The 27,465-nt window shown below is 38.5% G+C and overlaps 1 protein-coding gene across 3 annotated transcripts in view; it reads right to left on the reverse strand.

Annotated features, from left to right (window-relative positions):
• The window catches only part of LOC122817286 (voltage-dependent T-type calcium channel subunit alpha-1G-like), a 1,023,270-nt gene that overhangs the window by 50,410 nt on the left and 945,395 nt on the right, over positions 1-27,465 (reverse strand). For all 3 annotated transcript variants that reach the window (XM_044090511.1, XM_044090510.1, XM_044090512.1), the window contains one exon: positions 14,420-14,609. In XM_044090511.1, coding sequence (XP_043946446.1) covers positions 14,420-14,609 — 190 coding nt within the window. The remainder of the gene's footprint in view (positions 1-14,419; positions 14,610-27,465) is intronic.

Consider the following 27,465-nt stretch of genomic DNA (forward strand, 5'->3'; position numbering starts at 1 on the left):
AGTATCAGTATGCATTTCTACATGCTGTTAATGAAAAAACACCCAATTTTTCCTTTCACCTTATGTGGATGAACCAGAAACGTACCTTGGGGGGGGGGGGGGGGCAGAAGAGACAGCCACCCTCAATACAAGGTGTTAGATCGCATGGTTGGCAGATTTTTTTTTCTGCTCCTCATGTAAACATGACAGGATGACAGGGACCTGGCACTCATCCTTGGGAGAGAAAGTAGTGCCAGATGAGACTACGGACCTTTTTTTGGCTCTCAAATAGAACATAATGGTGTGGCAGCATTTAACACTCCTCCTTAGAAGAGAACAGAGAAGTGGGAGGAGTACCAGATGGGAAAAGTGACCCTTTTTTAATATATTATTTATGTACATCCTCTTAATGTGCCATGAATGTGCACAATATATTCACATACACTTACTTTATTATGTAAGGCGTTCATGTATCTTGTTTCAAGATGTATGCATTTTTTTATTTATGTATATCTTATTAAAGAGTGATGTAAGCACATTTATCTCCATCTATTTATATTATAATCCCTACAAACTAATCAGAGGCCCTACTTTAAGATACAGGCTCTGACACAGGTAAGTTAAATGGAAACAAATGCAACAACACACACTCCCAGAGATTCAGACAGAACCCCAGCCCTCCCATAAAGGACTGCACTAAAAAGACCCTGTTTCTACAATGCAGTACTATTATAAACAGAGGTATGCTAAGGAAAGACCTCATTTGTGACTAATTTGTATGCCTCTGAGTTGCTGTTAACTACTGCAAATGCAGATCAGCACTTTGCTATGGTAGTTAACAGTGGCAGCCGATGCATTGTATTAGCACAGGCAGCCCCCTCCCTGAATCACTTTCCCACACACAGTACACACACACACACACACACACACACACACACACACACACACACACACATATATATATATATATATATATATATATGCACATGCACCACATACCCCATACTTATCTCTGTGCTGTTAGCATATCCCTGATGCCTCCTTTTACTTGACCTGGCAAATCAAAGATGCTTACAGTTTGTCATTAATGTGAGACCTTAGAATTTCACACTTCATATCCATCAGTAAATGCACAGTACTGCAAGTATTTTTCTAAGTATGAAGAAGTAATAATTGAAATCTGTTCTGTTGTGTGTCTTTGTCACTATTAAATTTGGCTTTCTATAGATTTCTTTTGCTATGAGGTTGAAAGACTTGTTTAATGTTCCCTGTTCTTCTCCCTCGTAGCTTACAATCCACTGCAGGCATTGAATAACGCCTGAGATACTAATAATATATTAATGTAACAAAAGGAGGTACTGCTAGCACAGCTGACTGGAATTTTCTAAATAATTATATGTCATTTATGAACATCAAACTAATGTATACAAGATGCTGGTGTTACAAATGCATTAGAACTGTATGTCATATAAGATGCTTGTGTTACAAATGTATTAGAACTGCATGTAATTTGTATACAAACTGCTTTGTACAGATGTTTGTGTTGAAAAGGTATTTGTAAAGTGTTTGTGCTTAAAATGTATCCACAGTTTGCTCTACTGGAAGAGAATAGAAATGTACATGCACTATTGTATCTGCTTAAATGTATATGTTAACAGAGGAAACCGGAGGGTTAACCTCATCCACTAAACTTTAGAAAAATATTTAAAATTAAATTATTTAATAGGCTACACCATAAAGAGGCTAGCTGACAGGTTTCAATCAGCTAGAGACACAAAGTCTGTGCTAGGAAGCTTTTTGTATTGTCTTTAGGATGAAGTAATTGCTGAAAGCATGAAGAAATGCAATTGTTTTATGACTTCTAGCATCTGCCAAAGATATGAGCAAAAGCCCTTGTATGAGTATTTTTACAGGTAGATGCTAAATGCTTCCAGCTTCAGCAATGGGAGTTTTGTCTCTGAACTATAAGTCAGATGACCAGAAATGATGTCATTCCGCAAGCTATCCCAGCAGTAATATTTTAGATACTATTTTAAGAAGTTTCCCAGTGAGACAGAGCATTCTGTATTCTGTCTTGGACCTGACAACAAGAAGAACCATTCACTACATCATCTTACTTGCTCTAAGAAGTGAGCTTCTAGGGAACAATATAATTCTCTTAGATTCAGACAGGAATGCAGTAAAGCTTAGTTTAGATGTTTTTCTTTACCTGTACTGCAATATTATTTTAAATATTTCATGTGGTTTTTGAACTCTGATGTCACTGTGAATATATACTGAGTATTTTCTTGTTCTTTTACTATTTATTATTAAATATATTTAAAATTTTCATTGTGGCTGATCTGTGTAGAGATAATTAAGTTTTGAGTGTGCTTGCATATTTATTTTGTGACACTGTATGGGCCACTCCTTATAGCCTTGCTCTTGGTCAAACAACCATTTGTATTAGTATTAATATTATACACTAAAATTGGAAACCCTTCATTAAGGGCCCTAAATTGGCTGATAAGGAGTAACTGGTGGCAGTGGTAACTACGTTATAGTCTGGGCAGAAGGGGGCATAGCTAGTAAACCTGTGCCAGCTTTTCCCAGGTGTGTGTGTGTGTGTGTGTGTGTGTGTGTGTGTGTGTGTGTGTGTGTGTGTGTGTGTGTGTGTGTGTGTGTGTGTGTGTGTGTGTGTGTGTGTGTGTGTGTGTGTGTGTGTGTGTGTGTGTGTGTGCATGTGCATGTGCATGTGCTTGTGTGTGTGTGTGTGTGTGTGTGTGTGTGTGTGTGTGTGTGTGTGTGTGTGTGTGTGTGTGTGTGTGCAAATCAAATCTCAAAGAGCGTGTGCGTGTGTGTCAGCTACTTGGGCAGGGACAGGAAGCATTGGTTTGTCAGAGAGGGTGCTGGAGGTCTTGGCTTGGTCACTCAGCTGAGATCTCAACTCTATGGCTGTGCCAGTGGGGAGTCTTACGGGGGATCTGGAGAAAGAGGGAGAAACCAGCCCCTGACTGACTGTGATCTCTGTGTGCTGTTAAGGGAAATTGCACTTGATGCAGAAAGTTGCATCTGGAAATACTGTGTGTACTTGTTATCCTCTCAGTGAATAACCCTGCCACACACACTGTTTCCAGTGGTGAGGATTAAGGCTCTTTGATTACTGGTCCACTGGAGGGTCATCACAATTACAAAACCCTTATTATACTGAACATACATACATATTTAAGGCATGGGCACTAATGCCCTTCTAATCTGCCAGTATAACACAATAGTTATTCCAGTGATAAATGTCCAGGTTTTCTTATAAATATTTAAATTAGTACTTGCTTTAATGTAATTTGGTAGTCTATTCCATGCATTATAAAATAGAATACTGCATCCAGCACCCAAGTCAGCACATGTACTTTAATTATCTGAATTTATTGCTCACTCAGATAAAAATATCTTTATAAACCTGAGTCCTTTCATTCCAAATTACAGAATCTTCATCACATAAAATCAGCCTCATACATTCATCATTTTAAATAAATGATTAAATATTCCACTGTAACCTTTAAGAACGCACCCCCAAATTAAACCAATCAAACTCATCCAGTCTATACCACACCCTCAAATAAATGAACACACTACATTAATATGACTTCCAACTGTCCATTAATACTTTAGAAAATAAACATTAACATAAAACCATCATTAGTTTAAAGCTTTTAATTTTAGAATAATTTTGACAGAGATCTTCTCATTCAACCCAGGCCAATACTTCACATTTAAGAATTTTTCTTCAACAAGATGTCCAAATATGGAATCTCACTGTCATTAATAGTATGCATTTTGATTTTTGCTGAGGACGTTTAGGGCCGTGCAGCAACCATACTTGCAGGGGCTCACTTCTTTCTGGAATAGTATGGGTGAACCAGAGATCAAAAACCTCTCTATTTGATCTCTGGGGCTTTTCCATAGGATGAATATATCATCCAAAAAATGGGTGTAGATATGGCAATAAGTAAAAAGGAAGAGTTAATTTAAGTATTTCCTCTTCCATTCAAGCATAATAATATTAGTGTATAATCCCCCACATAAGGATCCCATGGCCACACCCTCCATTTGTAAATACAATTCTTTTTCAAAAAGAATAAAATTATTCCTTAAAACCACATCCAACAGTTGCTTGTACATATTAATAAGCACTTGGGATATCCCTGTATTAAACAAATGATCACAAAACCATACCTCACCCAAACTGTGTGGTATAAGAGTGCATAGATCTTTTATATCTACTGTTGTAAATACAAAGATTTCATCAAATGTTACAGTATTAATTCTTTTTAGGAAATCCCAAGAATCCTTACAAGTATTAGATTCATTCATTAAGTATTCTTTCAGTTTAATATTCCAAACTTTGCTAACGGATAAGTAATAGAACCTCTAGCATCAACTATTAGATGCATAGGAAGTTTGTTAACATTTTTATGCAATTTAGGCACCCCAAAAATGACTGGGGTAACTGGATAGGAAACATTAAGATAGTTAAACTCATCACTTGTAATACAGCCGTCTATGAATAGGTCCTGAAGACTTTTTATTTTCCTATATGCACCATTAAGTTCATTTAATGAATTCCTCTCATATGTAACACTAAGTAGAATTTATTTAATTTCCCAGTACAATCAGACCTATTTATTATAACGATCCCTTCCCTTATCTATAAGGTTTCATTATTCTGATACCTGCCACACCCTTGAGCCAATTCAATCTCATCAAACTCATCGGTATTCAGACTGGTTTTCCTCTTTTTATTTTTTACCTGAAAACTCAAATTGCAAATATCCATTTCACATATTCTTTCAAAGAGCTCAAGGGTTGGGTGTAATGGGGGAAATAAGTAACTGAAATATTTAATGGATTTATGACTGTTCACATTATGAAAAATGATATTAAAATTCAGTTTCCTTACATACTGTTTCAAATCAATAAGAGTAAGGGCAATTTGAATAGGCTTATCAGGTATAAAACTAAGACCCTTGGCAAAAAGGTCACAAACAGTGTCCACAGGGAAGGAGGAAAAATTGTAGACTTTAAAATCCGTCATACTATTCATAACTATTTTAACTGGTGGCAATACAACGTCAGGATCATTGTCCATTTGTGCAAATGAGTCTGTTATCTCCTGCCCTATAAGACCCTCTCACATTGCCTCTGCATGAGTTGGATGCTCTCCTCCTCTGGAAACGGTTGGGATTTTGTGTACCCTATTGATTCAAGTCCAGCTGATACCGATTCATCAAGCACTCCAAACGCCTGAGTGGTGGATACTCCTGTGCGTCTAATAATCATCAAGATCTCATTGTTAGGTGCAATATAGCTGTCTGTATTAGTTGTTTCAACATTGCCATTAACCAGTCTATTTACCCACACATGTGACTGTGGAGGTGAAGGATAAGTGATGTTATTACTATAGTCATTCTAAGCCCATAAAGTTTTTTCATCTTCTTGTTTTAATGGCCACCACCTGGTCATCAATACATCGAAAAATACTTGTGTACTCATATTTGCTGCTGGTAAAAAATGGATCCTGTGTTATAGCTTTATCCATAATGGTAACACCCCTACTCAATGCTTCAATTGTTCTCTCATTATTGCAGACAGCAAGCTCCGTATATTCAAAACTATGTCTGTCAAAGAGCTGCTATAGCTCTTTGTGGAAATGAGAGTCTGCCACCAAACTAATGCCATAGTGTAAACCCTTTGGAGACACCCTCATCTTTAAACATTCAGAAAAACAAGCATTATCCATCTGGATTCTTTTAATTTTTAACAAAATCTGATCAAACTCGGATAACTTATGAGTTAAATTACCAGTCAATGCACTAGATTCACAGCTAAAATGAGCACCCAGTCATAGTCATTCGTTCAATTAAGTGAAAGTAGTCCCCTGTCCTATAAAAGCATTATTAGTATTTTGGCCATAGTCAGTACTAACCTGACCAGATGTTAAAACAGGGGTGCTATTCAAATGCTGTTGTAACTCTGTTTTAGTACAGGTATCACTGATACAGTTCACTGGCATCTGTTGGGAGTGTACGCTACTTCCACCATTGACGGAAAACTAGGACTGGGATAACTGTTTCAACCGATCCATTCTTTTAGAAAGTTGCTGAATTAAAATGGTTAACTCACCCATTGATTCCTCTGGGCATTGTGAAAAATGAGGCTGAGAAGATCCTGCTTGTGTACCAGAAGCCATCAGACCAACCACAAACTACACAAAAATGCTGAACAAACACTAAACTAAAATAGAATATAGTATCCAGCACCCAAGTCAGCACGTTTTCTTCAATTAACCAAATTTATCACTCAGATAAAAATAACTTTATAAAGATGAGCGCTTTCTTTGCCAAATTACAGAAACTTCATCATATAAAATCAGCTGCTCTCTCAGAGAACCAATTAGCACACTTCTCATGCCTATGGAATCTTCTAGATAGGTTGTTTGATGATTTTCTACTACTTTTTGATAACCCAAACATTCCCAGAGGTAGATGTCTTTAATATGTATATGAGACACCGTATAAGTGCAGATATTTTAGTCTTTCATAGTTGTATAAAACTTTACATCCAAGGAAGCCTTAGCATATTTCCATCTTACTCTTTCAAATTTATTCAGGCTTGTTTTTCTTTAAGGTTTCCATACTGTTATACTATACTCAGGTTTGGGTCTAGTGCAACTAACAAACAAAGATTTCACTATTTATGATTTCCTAGACACTATAAATCTTTATACAACCTATAATTCTATAAAGATCATTAACCAATTGGTTGATATGATTAGTAAAACTCAAAGCTAGAGCTACCCATTTACCCAGACCTTCAATGAATCTACAGTTTCAATCACTGTGTGCTGTGTTCAATATTCACCTTACAATCTATGTCTCTCAAATCTCATATGTTAGTTTTTGATGTATTTATCAGTATATTGTTCTCCTGTGCCCAAATGGTCAATTTAGTCAAGTTCCTTTGCAGACATGCCCTATCCATAACACATGTAATCAGTTTACCCATTTTCAAGTCATCTGCATACAGATTGTAGAACTCCTCAGATTAAAAAGGTAACTCTGAAAGATATAATCTAAACAAGTATGGGCCTAAGACAGAGCCCTGTGGGACACCATGACTATAACCTTGAATTTCACCTGTCTAGTTGTTGTATGATACTTGTCATGTCCTACTTTATAAGCTATGCAGCTATCCATCTTATGAAGACTATATCAATAGTTAGATGGCTCAGTGGTGTAGTGATTTGTGTTGTCGCCTCACAACAAGAGGTTCTCCAGTTCATTTCTTGGCTGGGTGCCTTATGTGTGGAGTCTGCATGTCCTCCCTGTGTTTGTGCGAATTTCCTCTGGGTGATCTGGTTTCCCTCCATGTTACAAAGACATTTGTTTGGTGCATTTCTCCCTGGGCCTATGCTGAAAGTTAGGTTGTTTCAAGTCAGATTTTCCCAGTAAATAAATATTAAATAAAAATAAATAGTTGTTCTAATTTATTGATCTGTGTTTTGTGTGTGACTCTGTCAAATACTGCAGTTAAATATATATAAATTACATCACAGCACATCTTTTCATTTATATCTGTTACTATACTGTTACAGAGTAGCATGCTACAAATGGTTATATGTCTATTTTCAACATATGCATGCCATCGTATGGTTTCAATGTCCAACCTTTCTAATTCTGACAATAATTTATCCAATATAATCTTCTCCTTATTTTCCACAACATGAAAGTAAACCTATGGTTTGTATGACTATGGGTCTGTCCTAATCCAGTCCCCTTAAAGCTATGGTTCAACAAGGACATGTCTTCAGTCTTGAGGAATCTAACCATATTTAAATGACCTAGTGGATAAGATATAATGGCACTGTAAATTTACACAAAAACGTTCTCAGGTCATTATTGCTAATTTTTATCTTCCCTGTGCTTTGTATGGTCCATTTTCCATAGTCCTTTTTCAATATAATCTAATTTGATTTTTCCTGTGGCAGCGGTATTGGGTTTAAGGCCCTCTTCCTCCCCTTTGTATATTACTTGCTTTTTTTTAAGTCTTATTCATTTTTAATATCACATCTCTGGTTTCTATTGGTAGTACAGAGGTTTAACATCCTTGGTGGGAGAGTGCAGAGGTCTAACATCCTTGGTGGGAGAGTACAGGTTTGGAACACCTTTTAGCACATTTAAGGCACATCACGTATAGTATCCTTAGTATCTTGCAGTTCCTTGGTTTGTATTTTTTTTGTTTTGTTTTTTTAGACAAGCTATATATATATATATATATATATATATATATATATATATATATATATATATATATATATACAAATATATATATATATATGTATAGTTTACTATCAATATGTCGAATGTCAAAAAAATTTTCGACAGAGATATCAAAAGTAATCCGCAAAATTAAAACAAATGGAGTCACAATGTTGAATCTGCTGATCGAATTCAGCAGATTCGACATTTTTTTCGAACATATCACGTGATGCCCGTATAGGAGCTCTCGTAAAGTAAACTCCTATAATGAGCAACCCATTTTGTCCCCCCTGCACCCCCTGCTAATTATATATTCCAACTCCAAGATCACACTACAGTGAGGAAAGGGATGAATTTCCCTAACTGCACTGTACTGTGATCTCTGTACAATTCTTTGAATTTATATTAATGAATGCATACTGCATTTGCTAATATAAACTTTCGAACATTGAGATGTTCACCCAGATGAAAAGTCGATCATCTATACTTCAAAGTTTTCATATGGGTACAGCTCAACTCGAAATTTTAATAGTAAACCTATATATTAATATATATATATATATATATATATATATATATATATATATATATATGTATATATATATATATATATATATATCTGGGATCCGGGCACATGCTCAACTAGCCTATGCCCGAATCACAAAACATCGAACACACATACACGAAAGCGCTTAACATCGACAAGCACTTCTGTATATGTGTGCCTGTTTCGTAGATCGGACAACAGTGCAGGTAAGGGAAAATTCCCTTTTCCCCACTTTAGTTTGATCTCAGAGTGAGAATAATAAAGTAGGGGTGTGTGGGGGGTGTAGGGGGGTGAAGCCCCCCTGCACAAATGTAGATTTTGTTTATTTTTGAACTACACATACATGGAAGCGCTTTTCGATGTTAGGTACTTTCATGTATGTGTGTTCGATGTTTTGTGATTCGGACATATGCTAGTCGAGCATGTATCCTAGACCCATACATATATATATATATATATATATATATATATATATATATATATATATATATATATATAGTGTCCCTGGTGTCTAGTATTCCCCCTGACTTACACGTTCAGAGTTATCCATGGTGGCTAATGCTCTTCTCTCCAGCTCCTGTCTTGTATAACTACCATTAGGCACTGTAATGAAGAGTTTTCCCTGGTAGCTAGTGGTCCCTAGACCCATGTCTTCAGAGTTATTCCCTGGAAGGTAGTATTTGCCTGACCCAATGTTTCAGGCTTTGCTCATTAGTCTAGGTATCTGTGGAAGTATGACAACCACCCCAACCCATCCACCTCCAAAAACACATATTCATACAATCATTACCCAAACATTCTCACACGCATGCATGCACAAAGTACCACCCCCCCACATGATCATACACATCAAAAAAGTTAAAATGAGGCATATGCCTCATCCACACCTGGCAGTAGCATTATTGCTAAATCTCCTATAAGCTAACTAATCCACCTACACCAAACCACTAGAACCAATTTTGATCCTAAAATAAATAAAAAATATATATATATATATATATATATATATATATATATATATATATATATAAAAAATAAAAAAAATGGATCAGAACCAGTCAGGAAACAGCATTATAGGCAAAGGAGACTTATAAATATGTAACTAAATTAAATTAATTTAAGCCAGCTAAAAAAATATAACAAAACTATACAACTGACACATCTTAACATAACCCTCACTTCACTACTAAAATATTAAAAAAAAACTTAACTGTTAACTTGTTAAAACCATTTAATATCAAGACTAAAAAGCCACCCTTGGAATTGAAAAAAAAAAAAAAACCCTGCAGTTGCTTAACTATGTCACCTAAACACTGGATTTGTCATACCTCATTTAAAGTAAAAAAGAAACAATAATTTTAAAATTAAACAATAGATAGATTGGATATTTGCGTGAGTAGTTTTTAGTGATACATGAAATATATTGTACTGGAAGAACAGAAACTCAGTTTCATGAAAATAGCTTTGACACTTCTCATGTAACTCATTTGTTAGTCTTAAAGAATACTTCATACAATGTCATGTAATCATATACCAGACATCCATACACACGCATCCATCCCATCTACAACAGATAATAATGTACCCTTATTCACCTCCCTCATGCTTACCTCCTTAACTTCTAAATACTACCCTCTTTCTAGACCTAGTTACATTAGTCCTAAAACTAGACACTATTACAAAACTTTATTCAAAATCTTAAAACTCATGCTCAGGATACACTACAACCTCACAAAGGATGGTGACATCCACCCAAACTCTGGTCCATCCCCACCTGTCGACCCTAATCCCCCTACTAGATCCCCTACCAACATAGCTCGAACAAATAGACCTCCTAACTCACTGATGGCCAGCCATCTAAACATTAGGAGCAGAAATAACAAAACTCAGCACCTGCATACCCTCTTAGCTGTTCATTCCCCAGATATATTATGCCTAACAGAAACATGGCTAAATCCTGCCACCAAGGACCATGAGATTCTGCCACCAGGATACAACTTGTTTCGACTAGACCGTACCACCAGAAAGGGTGGTGGGGTAGCCATACTTTACAAGTCTACCCTATCAGTCAGCACAGACTCTCAACAACCACCCCAGTTCAATAATACTGAGCTTCTTATCTCAAAACTACAAATTAATAAAAACAAAAATATAAACCTTGTCTGTGTCTACATTCCCCCGGGGAGGAATACAGAAATGTTAGAAGGCTTCTTATATTGGTTATCCAATATCTACCCCCAAGAAACAATTGTTCTTGGGGATTTCAACATTGACTGGAACACTTGCTCTTGTAAAACCTTCACAACCCACATAAACCTCTATGAATTTAGTCAAATCATGACCTCCCCTCCAGGACAGGAAAACCCAATAACAAGGAAAGTACCATAGACTGGATACTCATCAATGCCCATCTTCAATCCTATAAATCTGGCACTTTACCTGATGACCTAAGTGACCACTGTCTCACCTATGTAATCAAGCTCAAAGTAGACTGCTCCTACCAATCGACCTACAGAACATTAAGAAACAACAAGAATTGTATTCTCACCAAGTTTCAGAATTAACTTAAGGCATGCAACTGGTCATTACTAAAATGTCTCCCCCTAGATGAAGCAGTAGCATACTTTAACAGCAAATTCATTGCTATTCTTAACTCCCATGCTCCTAGCCGTGCTGTTAGAACCAAAGTTAATATTGCACTGTGGCTTTCTAAAGATACAAATACCAGCATTTCACTCAGAAACAAAGCATGGGCCACCTACTGAAAAACAAAAGCCCCACTTGGTCAACTAAGATTCAGACAGCTAAGGAATGACACCAAAAAATCCATAACCATAGACAAAAAGAACTACTACTACCATCTACTGCAAAAACACCAAAACAAACCTCAAAAGTTCTGGGCAGGAATAAACAAACTACTCCACCCAGGCCAAACCGCCACTCCATCCCCCTCAGCTTCCCAGCTAAAATCCCCAGTAGATATTGCTAATAACTTCAACAGCTTCTTCACAGAGACTATCTGGTCTCTAGCCAGCCAGCTCTCTCCCAATAGCTCTAATTCTAATGCAGCCACACCCAGTACCCAAACATACTTCACCTTCCAACCTGTACCTACTCAACTTATTCATGCCCTACTTAAGAAACTAAGACCCACCACGCTGGCTGCTGACCTCCTCCCAGCAGACTATCTGCAAAAGGCTGCTGATACCATAGCATACCCCATCTCAATCTTGATCAACATAGCTATATCTGAAGCTACTGTACCCACTATATGGAAAATCTCCCATGTCATACCTCTCCATAAAGGAGGCAGTTTCACTGAACTGTCAAACTTTAGACCCATAGCTATTCTGTCACCTCTAGCTAAAATTATGAAGACGTGTGTACACATACAGCTCATGCACTACCTCACACAGAACAAGCTGTTGTCCAACTTTCAGCATGGCTTTAAGGCATACCGCAGCACTACGTCTGCCCTCCTCTCTTTCTCTAATGTCATTAACCACAGCCACAATAGTAACAAACTATCCTCAGCACTCTTTCTAGATCCATCCAAGGCTTTTGACATGTTTGACCACAAAATGCTTATAAATACCTTAAAGGCCTTCTCCTTAAACAACCATGCACTCCACTGGTTTCAATACTACCTGCAGGGCAGGCAACAGGCAGTCCTATGGTAGGACAAGCAATCATTTTGCCTACCCATCACATTAGGAGTCCCCATGGGCTCAATACTAGGACCCCTTCTTTTCTCCATCTTTATTAACGACCTTCATTCAGTCATCCCAGATGCTACCTGCATTCAATATGCGGATGACTCCACCTTGATTTGTTCTGACACCTCACCAGCTACTCTATTCACATTAACCCAAAATACCTTCAGTACAGTGTAACAATGGCTCTCCAATCAACACCTAATCCTAAACCTCAACAAAACTAAGCTGCTCCTCTTCTCCCACACACATGAGACCCCCCCCTGCCATCCTTCAGCATAACCGCTAACAAGGGCACTATCATCTCCCCAGAAGCCCAAACTAAACTACTGGGTGTAATAGTTGATAACAACCTGATGTTTGATGTGCATACCAATCAAACTATCAAAAACATTAATAATAAACTTGTCTCTCTTTACAGAATCAAACCTTTCCTTACCCCACTTGCTAGAACTGCAATTGCCCGTTCCCATCTACTATCAACTCTTCCTTATGCCTCACCTCTATTCTCCAACTTACCACACCATATCAGGAAGGGTCAATTGTATAACTGCTGCTCAGTGTGTCTTAAACCTGAATGTAATGTTATGTATGTATAACTTTGAAAATAATGTTATATTTTGTAAAGTGTTTTGTAATAAGTTAGTACTATATGTACTAAATGCTGGTATTGCTTATGACTGTAACCTGCTTGAAACTAACATTTGCTAACTGTTCAATGTGCATTATTATCACTTTTCTCCCCGGACCTCCGCTGAAAATGGACATATATCCATTCAGACTATCCCAGTCAACAAATGTAAAATAAATAAATATAAAAACTCAAAAATAGCATTTTATCAGGAGGGTAAGCCCTCTTCACCCGTACTCCCCCTGATAATTATATATACCATCTCCAAGATCATACTACAGTGGAGAAACTGGCATATTTCCCATTCCTCACTGAATTGTGATCTCAGGACAATTCACTGTTTAAGTGAATAGGGTTTTTAAAATGTTGATCATATGAGTTCTGTCGTATGAAATTCAAATATTTCTAAAGTGACTCACACTCACACACACACACACACACACACACACACACACACACACACACACACACACACACACACACACACACACACACACACACAAAAACACATGCACATATAAATATCGACAGGTATAATACAGATACTAAAATACCAGCAGGAGAAGTAGTTTCTGTTCTTCTGGTACAATGTCCTCACATTTGCATGTGATACAGTCAAAGCCCTGCCCATGTACCTGACAGCACATACTGCAAAAAGGGTGGGGAAATGGGGCCTACACAACCACACCTCCCCTCTAAGGAGAGATGTGCAGGTGCTCCTTCTTCATTCCACTCCTCCCCCATGTCTCTAACTGAATTCAGGTCACCCAAGTCATAGTCAAGACTTTATCTCCTGAATGCCAAAAGAACTGGCTTTTATCGGTTACATATTAAAAGACCGAAAGTGATGAAATGCGTATGCTCAGATTAGCGAAAATGCAGCAAATCAAAGTTTTTTTTTTTAACGCGGTACAGTGAAGATCGGAATATTTGCCGTTTCTTCACTATAGTGCGATCTCGAAGTTGGAATATATATTTAGCGGGAGGTGTGGGGGCATAATGTTTTAGATTTGCGGCAATCTGAGCGTTCACACTTCGTAACTTTCGGTCTTTCAATATAGACCTGTTTTTATCACCACACATTTAAGATTCAGAATCTAATGACGGTTGATTTGCAAATTTCATATATGTGATGCCACAGCCGTGGATTTCCTGTTGCAGTTTTGAAAGTTTTAAAATAAATCCTTCTGTATATGTCCATAGAGTTTATAACTTTATACCTGTTATAGATTAAAAACTAGCAATGATACTTCACCTGTTTGTGATTTCTGGTGAGGTGGCGTAGGATCTGATGACTGCCTAGGACATGGTACTGCTTCTGATTGCTGATACATGTAACTATCATTCGGCAAAGAGTGAGTCCGCCCCACACACGGCTTTTTCACAGACAGCAGATTCTTCTCTGACACAGTGTTCTTCACTTCTTCTTTCCAATCCTGCTCACCCTATAATATATTTTGTAAATCAAGAGCAGATATGAGACAGGAAAACCAATCCAGCAAATATTTCGGCAGTATCATGAGTCATGAATATGAAACTGGCTGATGTGCAGAAGTCCTACTAAAGAAAATCGAAATGGATACAAGTCAGAAAATATGCCTATTTGTAAAAATACATGAATCTATTGTGACACTTCTGGACCGAAGCACAGACCACATAGCCGGAAAGACACAGACAGAAGACAAAGAATTTGTACTGAAGGAAACACAGTGCTCCTGACCGTGACAATTTCAGAGACACACAAAATCCATCATGCCTCCTGGTCCTAGTTCTGTTTCCTGACCTCAGAAGCTTGTTGGGGTATTATGAAAGCCTTTTATCATGACATCTAGGGTTTACCTTAGCCAAGTTTAGATATCTACGAAAATGGCCTTTGTTACTGTACAAAGAAAAATGTTCTTCCTGTGTAATGGACTTATTATAAATAATTTATTGCTATAGTATTAGTCCCCTGTTCAAAGCAAAATAATGTTTGCAGAAGAAATGTGCCTTGAAATTACAGCTATCACAAAGTAATAACAGTGTTCATTAATGACAATGGGCTTTTCTCACTTAAAATAATCATGATATTCATGTTCTTAAAATAATTTCTTTTAAACTTTTCTGGTTCACATAATTCTATATATTTGGGTGTTTCCAAACATTAGTTGATACACTGTGGGAAGCATGGGGCTCCTCTGAGCCTGATAGTCTACTGGCTATATTTGCAAACTTTGTTCCAGTAACCACATTTGTTGGTTTATTCTCACTTCATATCCATGGTTTCTTATTAGGATATAACAGCTACACAGTGCATAGTCATAAATGCTCATTAATTGCTTTATAGTGGACAGAAACATTTTATTTAGCAAGCCATGAAGGTTAATAGCCTTGCCTACCTGAAGGAACTGCATCAAGTTTCTTGACTCCCTTCTCTTTGTGTTCTTACTATGGAACTACAATATTACCAGTATTAAATTGCTCTCAAAATTAAATGAATGCATTCATAAAGAATTTGCTTTGTAGTCAGTGGCAGTTTGCATGGTTAGAAACAGCATACAGGCAGGTGGGGCTGATACAGAGGTGCAAGTTGTGCAGCAGTCTGGACTGCGAATTATTCAGTATATGCAAATAACTGCATAATGAGATGCATATAAAGTAGCCTAACCAAATGAGGAAGTAGTGTGATGTAAATGAGGACAATGAGCAGCCAGTTCATTTATCAGTATACCTCTGCAGAGAAACAAAATGTGGAAAATGACACCACTGCAGACTATAAACAATGTTTGGTATGGTGGAACCTTTTTGTTCAGCAGTTCATTTTTTGCTGTAGCCACTACCATTGTCTGGTTTGTGTACTGTCACAGACTATGGGAACAAAAATGATTTAAGTATAGCCTTAGCTACCATACCTTAACTTCCCAATAAACAACTGACCACTTCCATCTAGCTCAAGGTGTGATAAGAACCCTTATGGACATGTACTGGCCACATGCTGAATCTATGTGATTGCATAGTCTTCCTACTCCTGTACAAATCAATGTAAGTGTAGTACTTATTATTCTAGCTGCTGGGACCTTTCTGGGTCTACGTGGGGCTATATTAGATTTAGTGCATACTTTTGCTTCAAGAAAACTTAATAAGTTTCTTGAAATTTTGTTTCTGTATATGGAAGAGAGTATCTGGCTTCCTTCTGAGAGCAGACAGTGCATGGCTTCTATAACATCACACAGTTCCCTAATGTATGGAGGTGTGGGGGGGTGCAAGGGGGCTTGCCCCCCTGCTTAAACCGTTCAGGTAGGTTTTTTCTTTGGATTATTTTTTTATTACATTTTTTAACTTTTAAAAGTTTGATCATATGGTGTCGACCATATGACGTTCAAACATTTAACAGTTCGATTATGTAGTATAGACGCATACTCCATATACCACATTCAGCAGTATTTGTAGCAGTACTGTAAGTTTAGCACACTCTTGGTCAAAGTCCTATATGGCTCACACTCACACATATATGTAAGCAGAAAGTGCTACTATTTCTGGAAATGACATGTATTTTATAATGTAGCGGGGATTATCTGAAAAGCATTTGTGTATGGCACCCTGCTTGTTCCCATAATTCCTATAGATGGCATATATCTGATCTGTATGTTTGTTTCCAGTGAGGTGATTTCCTGCAAGGCCATCTAGTCATTAAGTATTGGCATATTTTGCAAAGCAAATGCATACTTAAGAACAAACAGTGCCTTTAGTTACCATCCCCCTCAAAAATGGATTTGCTATGTATTACATGTGATGTCAGATATCCCCAAGGAACCCTGACTCATGACTCCAGCTTGCAATTCTAAATCTGTGGCTGAAATGTAATATAACACCACCAAAGCTGAGACATGGAATGTTGTATGCTGAAGGCAGCAATCGTTGGAGCAGTAGGCCCAGTCCAATGAGAGAGTGAATGGGCTCATGTCATTGGCTACCCGTGATACTCAGTTAGTGTTGATTTTTATGTAGTCTACCATCTGAGTTACCGTAACAGCCCTGCTCCTCTAGCACCCCATCTTATATCCTGCCTACTGTAATATCACCTAGGACAGCTCCATACCTTGTGCATGGCCCAGCCCTCCCCATCACCTATTTGCAATCCTCTATATTCATGTTTCAAGCCCTTGTCACACCCACTTTCTGAGACCACAACCACCAAGCCACAGCTTAATAAGCCATTCCTGTTTGTCTGTACTATTTCATGTGTGTCTGCTTGGCCCTGCAAACTTTCCTACCTTGTCTTTCCACATTTGATTTTCCCTTTCATACCATGGTGCTCAACCTGCAAATTGGAGCTCTATCCCACAAAAATATTGCCCTGTCTTCCTTCTCCCACCGTCAACTCTCTTATATGTACTTCTTGTGAGTTTCTCTCTGCTTGTTCTCATCCTCATATTCTACTGTCCTTTGCACTACCTCCCACCTCAGTTTGCTGCTGGTAATTGTAGCCACAAGCTACTTGCTGGCATTGGTGGGGTAAAGGGGATAAAGGCTGGACTAGTGCTCAGGGAACCTGAGTTTGCTTAGTGTTTCATGTTTTCATGGCAGGTGCAGAGGAAGATAGCATATCCATCCTTGTGGTGGAAGGATACAAACAGCCACAATCTTGTGTAGGAGGGGTGAGAATGCAAAGAGCATCCTGAGGTAGGTGTTCAGGTCACTAAACCATGGTGCGTGGTAGCCTTCAAAAATGAATTTAGAGGAGCATTCATTTGCAAGATGGAAGCCACAGCGGGTCCTTGCTGAGATGCAGCTCATCTTCATGGATGGGATAGTGTTAAGCTTTAGTAAAACACCCTCAGTTGCCTGGAAACCAGCGAGGGTACAAGCAACCTTCATAGCTGCCTGGATGATGGCTTTCCTAGATGGATGTCACTTCATATGATTCTGGAGTACAGTCCCTCTTATGGAGGAATGAATGGGTTGAGTCTGTTTCAGGATGGCTTGATGGTCAGCAGCCTTATGGACAAACATGACCAAGAAAATCAATGCTTTGGGCAACCATACATTAATAACCTAGTAACTGTATTTGGTCCATTCACTGAGATTTATGATGCTGTCTAGCACAAAGTGCCCTGACTTGGACATATATTGTACAAACTCACCAGAATAGAATACCATAAGAACCATCTCCATCCTTATGGTCTCATCTTGTGCTGCTATGAAATTCACATATATGTGCACTACATAATGCTGTGAGGTCTACACAGCTATGTGAATTAACACACAGTGCCAGTCTTACTGATGTTCATGCTTCTCTGTACTACTGAGTGGTGAGAGTGCTATGCAGGTCAGCACAGTTGCTACCTTAAAATGTTACTCAATATACTAGAGCTGCGGACGCTTGTTCAGTAGCACTGGTCATTTTTATATGCATCTATAATTACTCTTTCTCATGTTGCACAATAATGTTTATTGGTAACTGCAGCACAATGAATGTTTACAATGGTTTACTGATAGACTATACCTCTTAGCAATTAAGTCACTGTACTTTCTTCATTGTAGTAACTATGAAAGATTGCTGAATAGTATTAATAAAATTGCTTGGCAATCATTATGTATTGAATACCTCTGTACATTCCCTATTTCTGTAAATATTCCATGGGTCTATATCACGTTGTTGAACTTTTAAAACTCGAATGTCATATGATCGAACTTTTAAAAGTTCCAACGTTTCAACGGAGATCTATGTACAGTGCGAAATGGGAAGATTTGCCTTTCTACATTGCAGTGCGATCTCGGAGTTGGTATATTTAAATAGTGGGAGGTGTGGGGGGTGCAAGAGGGCTTACCCCCCTGCTTAAACCATTCAGGTAGGTTTTTTCTTTGGTTTAATTTTTTTTATTACATTTTCAAACTTTTAAAAGTTCGATCATATGATGTCGACCATATGACATTCGAACGTTTAACAGTTTGATTATGTAATATAGAAACATATTCCATATACCACATTCAGCAATATTTGTAGCAGTACTATAAGTTTAAAATGCTCTTGGTCAAAGCATGGCTGTACTTTGTAATGTTTAATAATCTTTGAGACTTTCTAACTACAAGAAGTTAAAAAGGATACTGCTATCATTTTCTTAAAGACTACATCAGCTACCTTTGAATCTTCTGATATGCCACAATAAGTTCAAAAGACATTATGTTAATTGCTGGAAATTAACCCAGTTTATGAGCTGGTTGTGATCCAATTCCTCAGCTGAAATTATGGAACTGAACAACAGTATATTTGGAAATATTTACTAGGGCATAATTGTCAACAATTAGGAATCCTTTTAGGGAGGGTACACAAGAGTTCCACCTGGTATAGTACATTTTTACTGTCCCTTTTTGGAAGGGTAAGGCAGAAATGACTGACTCTCATAAGTTTGAAACTAAAATCCTGAAACTGACAAAAGATTGGAACACAAATTTCCACAAATTATATGCATGAAAAAATGCAAAGTGTAAACTTTAGAGAAGAAATGAAAGCAAATGCCCACTGTTTTGGCAAGCACACACACTAATATACATTTTATATATATATATATATATATATATATATATATATCAAATGTATATCTGCACATATATATATAATACATATTCATTTCTATCTCTCTTGTGTGTGTGTGTGTGTGTGTGTATATATATATATATATATATATATATATATATATATATATATATATATATATAGTTATGGTTTATATAATCTAAAACACATTCCACCAAAAGAAAAAATAGTGTCACATTTGACTGAAAGAATGTTTCATCTAAAGCATAACTTAATGAAACACATTTCACTGTAAGTATTACCTACACTAAACATATCTCCAAAACCATTTCTTTACAGGAGGGAAGTCTCCTGCATCCCTAACCTAAATATATTAGCTCCACAGCTACACAACTGTAGGAAAAAGATAATCCCCAGGATTTAATAAAATCTGTGTAGGCTTGATGTACCTGTGTACACAGTTCCGAATCCCACTAGGCAGTGTGCTATGCATACTAATCATGGTATGCTGCTGATGGAGAGCATAGTATCATGTATATTGAATCTGTGTAGGCAGAAGTGTAGAGGCTGGTCAGAAGTTATGTACGTGGTGAGGCTCCCTGTAATATACTGCGCTACTGGTGAAATGTGCTGTGTATTAATAGTTTGTGTATTGAATGTATAAAGTGTTATGTTGTTTCTTTTTTCTTTTTTAATTTTTTTTAATGGCCATTTTCGCTGTGCAGAGCCCAGCAATGCCAAGCCAAGCTTACACATAGATGGCTGACACCTGCTAGACATCTAGAAATAGAAACTGGATGTAAAAAATTATGATAACTATTTTTTTTATTTTATTTTATTTTATTTTTTTAATGTCTGTTTGCATAGCATGGAGTGCAGCAATGCCAAGCAGCACTTACACATACACAGCAGACACTTGCTAGACATCTAGAAATAGAAATCAGATGCAATTAATTATTTATTTCTGGTTTTGTTTACACCTGTTTAAGCACATCTGTGTGTCACACTGCGATTGCTTAATAGTGTATGTGAAGATATACAACTTTATATACTAACTAAATGGGTAGAGTGATGGTCTAAAGTTTTGTAAATGCAATGTAAAATGTCTTTTAAATTAAACTCAATAGTTTTATATTTGGGAGAGCTGCATGATGCTAATCACTTTTTAAACATAGTTAACAGCTAATATTGTTTGCGTGTTGCTAAGCTTTGCTAAAACTACAGTTCTGCAAGTTTTCGAGCTGCTCAGCATTGCTTAGCTGGTTTGCATGATGCTAAGCACCGTGGCGCTTTTTTGAATGTTGTTAAATGATGTGTAAGGGTGGGAAAACAGCCTATATTAAGGTCAAAAGGCAGGACTTCTGCACCATTTGTTGGAGTCTACTTATCTGCTGATATGCCAGACAGTGCTGGAGAGGGTACTCACTTTCAGGCACAGAGATATGGTGTGCAGGAGTCCAGGGTGTTTGTTGGGCTCCTCATATGTAATTACAAACCTGGGCTGCTGCAAAATGGTTAGCAGGGCTTAGAGTGTAAGGCTGAGGCCTGGGATCAGTTGGCCAGGGAGCTTATCAGTGTTACTGGTATCCCTTTCACTGGTGAGCAGTATCATCACCACTATGATGACCTGAAGCAGAGAAAGATGGGGAACACTGGACACCTGGGTCCAAGAGGCTAGGCATGGGCATGCTCCACAAAATATGTAAGTATTTTTTTCCACTGTTTTACCAAAATGCAAGATGAATGTGTGCAAAATGGGTATGCATAATGGTGTGCTTCTCCCCCAACAGCTGCAGCTGAGAGGACTTGGAATATTCAGTCCCATGCCAGATGCCTGGTCAGGTTGCATTGTGAGTGTGGTAAGTATGGATATATTATGCTACCTGTAGTGCAATAAGCAATAAAGAATAAGCAATAAAAACTGTAGTGCAATAAATGGGCAATTCGAACTGTAGTGCAATAAATGAACAACTGTATTGCAATAAACAATAAACAATACCAATAACAGTAAGCAAAAAGGTGTAAAGCAGGACTGTGGTGTCATAACATAATTGCAGTAGAGATGTATGCACTGCATATCTATGGTAAGGATGCTGCATTTAAGTGTACAACTGTAATAGCTGTAGAGTACAAAACTAATGCCTGAAATATGTATTGATCAGCTCATAGTATGGTTCAAGGCTGTCTCCAGGCCAATTTCAGTCACACAATGCTCTCATTTTCTTCCACTACAGGAACAAAAGGTATATGACTGAGGTAGCCCACTTTATGAGCAGATAGTGTGTATAGATTTCACAAAGAATTATCAGCAATAGCAATGAAGTGTTAAGCAGTATTGTGGGCTCCTAAATCAATCTGTTTTAATATTTGCAATAGGGTTGTAATCATTGCATGTCTGTACTAAGTTGCAGCAATCAATTGTTACATTATTTGAAGATGCCCCCTGCAGTCACAGCTATTGGGTTCTACTCCCATGCCTGCCAACTAAGGCATTAACCCTGTCTAGTTTACTTAATGTACACAAACATGCCTCTCAACTGTCATGACTTTTTGTAATATAATTACAACTGCCTAATCTGTCTGTTCCATGATTACCACATAAATGATTACCTGTAATGCTATATATTTTAAAATCCAGTTACATGACACCTTGGTAGTTATGTAAGTCCACATTATGTGCAACTGTTCTGTGTAGTTGTGTACCTAAATTTGTTACTGCTTGGCCCATACTGTCCTATGCTAACAGCTTGAGAGGTATGCATGTGCTACATCAGCAATAGAAAATTACAGTCACTGTACTCACAACCGACTCTGCACACCTGTAGAAGTTTGTCGCTGTAATCTGTGCAGTAATAGTACCTGTGAGGTAACTAATGGTATATTTTTCTCTCCCCCACCCCTTATCTTCTTTAATTTATTATTGTTATTTATTATTATGATTTAATATTAACATAGTTTGTTATACTAACTCTTTTACTGGCCTTATGGTTTAATTCACAATGGTTTGCTGTTAACATACTTACTGTTATGTTACTTAATGTTGTGTTACATGTAATATACCTTAATATGTATTTGGATTAATAAATATGCTCCATTCTGTTAATACTAACATTGGTTTGGTTAATACTAACTTTATCTTATTGTTATAACCACTTTACTATAGCGCGTCAAGGTCAGCCTGTTCCTCATGATCAGCTTACCTTGCCTCAACCGGCTGTGGTTCCGGGTCCCAGCACATCTAGAACCCAGTCTGTTGGTGTCCCCCCTCTGTATGACCTTGCACTACCTGCAATGTCGGGTAGTACCTCCCAATGGAATGGGGCTGGGCCCACCTTTGGGAGCTGTGGTGGAGGGGGAGTTGTCACCCATGATGAACTTCCAGGTTTGTTGCAAAGGATCATCTACCGTGGGTTTGGATGATGCCTGTGTCAGATGGAGAGTGTGCTGGCCACCCTGGTGGGGCAAAGCGTGCCCCAGAGCCCAGCCTCCACCACTGCCACCCTCAGGGGCAGTGATGGAGCAGTGTCAACAGTCCCATGGGTGAGGATGTGAGTCACACTGCTACCTTGTGGAGACACATTGGACTGAGATTCCATAACACTCTCCACATCCGCTCTTGTGTCACACACTATCCCTGCCTGCTGTCTTGTCTGTCTTGTCTATCTGGAAAAATCCATCCCTTTCCCATTTCACTGTCACCTTAAAAAAACAAAAAATGGGCACCTGTCCCAAAAAAAAATTGTCCCATACATAGCTCTCTATTTCTCACACATGTCCACTGGACACACATAATTTGGTCCAACTGACTTAACAACGCAAATATGTTGTCCTCCCCCCCCCTCTCTCTGGGGGTTAGAGTCCAAAGTCATTTACACATTTTGTCAAACTGCACAACTGTTGCTGTACAAGCAATGGATATCCGTGGTTCTTTCCTACACATACCTACCTGCCTTTCACTAAGTCTTTCTGCCTGCTTGCACCCCATTTCACCACTTTCCTATCACCCCATTTTTCTTTTCATTATATATTTTTCGCATGATGCTCAGCTAAATGGACCTATATTGACATATGTGTTTTAAATAATAAACATGTACAAAATAAACACCTGTCCCCTACCTTGGGCCCAAAACCATTGCACCCGTAGGGTGCTGCATTAATCCACCATGCCACACAGCTGTTAATTAAAACAGGTGGTTTAAGAAACACACAGTAATTGCAGGTTACTGTCATTAAGGTATTTCAGCAAAGCTGCACATTGTGCTGCATTGCACAAACAAGCTTAAAGAGTAATGCAAACATTGGGATTGCACCATGGAGTCTGGAGCAAGAGTACACCACAAGAAAGCCAAACACACAAGAATGGATTTTAGTGAGGTCTCTAATAGCAGGTAAATGTCCCTTTTTATCAACAGCATGTACAAGTACACCTGCTAAGGCATTAATGACAAAATATATGTACAACAGGGACCTTGGTGCAGAAATACATCCATATAAAGCCATGCTCATAATGATGGCTGTAAACAATGCATGCCCCGGCCTGTATGTGTGTACTTATATCTTGCAAATACACCTGCTGTAACAGTGACTCAGGAGTTAAGTCTGTTAAATGCCTTGCAAACAGTACATTTTGCCACACACAGTCCTGAGTTCAAATCCAGGGGTATGTAGCATTTAAATGACATTATTGTGAAGCCACCAATTAATCATTGAGTCATGCATTCTTTATCCACACAATGCATTACAAATTAAATTTCTGCTTGCCACTGATGGAAGTCACAGGCTTGCAGATAGGAACACACTTCACATATCCCTATAGCAAACTATAAGAGCATAAAGTGGATTTTAACACAGGTATTGCAAATGAGGCTCACTGCTATCAGACTGCAGTTCACAATCTTTTCAAACTCACAGTGCAGATTAGCACAGCTGCACAAGTAATATTTTTTATTTTATTTAACATTTGTTTACTGGGAAAGCCCAACTTGGAACAAAGTCAATTTTCAGTGGAGGCTTGGGGTGAAACACTCCAGATGCATGTCCTTATAACGTAGGAGCAAACTGGAGCACCCGGAGGAAACCCACACAAATGCAGGGAGGACATGTAGACTCCACACAGAAGGCACCCCAGCTGAGAATCGAACCAGAGAACCTCTTGCTGTGATGCAACAATGCAACTGCTGCACCATCCAATACACATATGAAGCCCCTCCTTGTAACAAGGACTGCCAGCATACACATTCCAAATGAGTAATAGACTGTAACACATGGCTTGACAGTTGCCCAAATTGTGGACATAATGTTATATTTATACCCTATGTTGCTCAAGGACACAACAAACCTGTAGCCTAGTACTCTGTTAATGATACCATTGCCTAACATATTTACCTTAAACACATAGATTAATTGGAATGGAATGGCTACTCTCAGTCTGGCTCTGTCTCTATTACAAGGCTACCACAGCTGCCACAGTTACTCCTACAGGTTGTTGTCCTCCAAACTATTCACACTCTCTGCCTAGGCCTATTACCTGCAGCAGCAGATGCAGCCTGCACTACACACATCTCTATGAAACAGTAGGTTCTACAGACCTACCATCTGTGATGACGTAATCTCCTCACCCCAGTAATGTCCAGTACAACATATCAGAAAGGGCTTCTAATCTACATGGAGGCTTTATACCTTGTACAGTGGTTGCATGTCATTGGCAGGTGATAGTCCAAATCAGCTGTGTTGCCTGCAATTAGCATTTCAGAACCACAGATTGGTTAAGAGGCAATCACCTGCTAATCAGACGCATGTTAAAAGGCAAACATGCTGGCTATGGGGAACCATTCTGTATATTTTCTACACAAAGGACACACATTTGCAAAAACTTAAATATCACCACATATCAAAAGAGGAGTTTTGCTCTTTATCAGGTATGTAACCTTTTAATTTAAAACAGGATGCAGATGTATGGATATACTTACAGGAAATAGGGGTTACAGCATTAAGCCTTTCTTAGAACTGTGATAATGACATGTCATTGATATCCAGATTTATTACATCTACAGTGGACATACAATACATCAAGGGTGGAATGCTTTTTGTCAATGTGGCACACTGGTTTCTTGGGACTGTCCCTTTGTAGTGGTTGTAATAAGCACACTGCTATTTGTTTGTCACTGTTGTTTTGACATATTATCAGGGGGGTTGCCCCTAGGGGACACACTACAATAGACTCTAGTGTTGGGTGTATGCTCATACAGCAGTATCTGTCATGGCACACATGGGAATAGTTGACTATCACTAGTATCTTAGTTGTATCCACACACTTAGTATGTTTGCACACTGTGGAATATGACATGTGTGATCAAACATTGGATACTGCCTGCCATTCTGTTCTTGCCGTATCTCTACATAGTCTACTTCCATGTATGTGATCCTGACATGTGTTCCCATTCTGTTGTCTTTCAGGACACATGTACCCAAGATGCTGTGCACCTTTCATGGATGTGGAGAATGAGATTATACTTGAATGCCTCTGGCAGCACCATGAACTCCTCCTACTGTCCAGGGGAAGGCAAAACAGGAAACAGTGGGCAGCACTGTGGGCTGCCCTTGACCGTGATGTGAATGCTACAGGTCATTTGAGCAGGACATAGGAGCAAGTTCAACACTGTGCAATGAACATGATCAATGCTGCATGCAGAAGAAGAGTAGATGTAGCCAGAGATAGTGTCATCACTGGTGGATGGCTTACAGCAGAACAACCACTCTTTGCCACTGAGGAATTCCTGGTGAACCTAGGCACACAAGGCATCTCCCAGGCATCCATCACACTGTACATCATGGATGTGGGTGCCACAGTTATCATGGCAGAGGAGTGTGCAGGTAAGCTTGGTATGATCAACATTGCAATACTGTAGCATTCAGTGTGTCAGGGTGTACATACTCTTATGTGGGTGTCAGATCTGTGTTCTTTGGGGGGGGGGGGTTAACTGCAATTGGTCTCTCTTGCTCAGATATTGACTGATATAATAATTAACATAGTAGTTACTGTAAATATGCGATATATGGATGTATTAACTTGTTGTGGTGTAATATTTGGTGGTACTGATATAACCTCTCTCCCTACTTTTCACAGGTCCATCAGGTATTGGACAAGGCCGTGGTCCTGCTCTTGCTAAGCAAGACAATGTTTTGTTATAGAGGAAAGTTTACAGCAATGCAGTCCCTAAAGTGTCATCCCAGGCCTGCTGCCTGGAGTGGTGTACTGTTGGCATGATTGTCAACTGCACAGATATTTTATGGCTATATACATTTTACAGTCATACATCTGCCTTGTAGGTGTCACCACACTGATAGATATGACAGTATTGGCAGCACATTGCAGATTGCTATATGTGTCAACTGTGCAGAGTCTTCACAAATGTCAACAGTGTACCTCATTTTTGCTGATGAGATTGCTGTGTAAAGAGCTTTTATTTACAAATAACTACAGCTGTTTGTGGGAATAGTAATGTCCTCTTGTCCTACTATATGAGGTTGGGGTTTCATCAGGTTTGTAATAGTGCCAACAGTGTATAGAGCTGCATATTTATTGCAACACAGTATTGCAGAGCATTATAGTGTAGGTATCGATGTACTGCTTTTCCTTCTCTTATCAGGTGAACATGGGGGGTTGGTCTCTGTCCCCTACATAACCTGATGTCAGGGTTTCTTCAGACTCTGATAATGATGGTGGACACAGTGAGGCACAGGTGAGGGTTTCAGGGGCTGAATATGTCCCAGAGGTTGACATC

The sequence above is a fragment of the Protopterus annectens genome, chromosome 12.part0, assembly GCF_019279795.1.
Source record: "Protopterus annectens isolate FY-2018-M chromosome 12.part0, PAN1.0, whole genome shotgun sequence".
Lineage (NCBI taxonomy): Eukaryota > Metazoa > Chordata > Ceratodontiformes > Protopteridae > Protopterus > Protopterus annectens.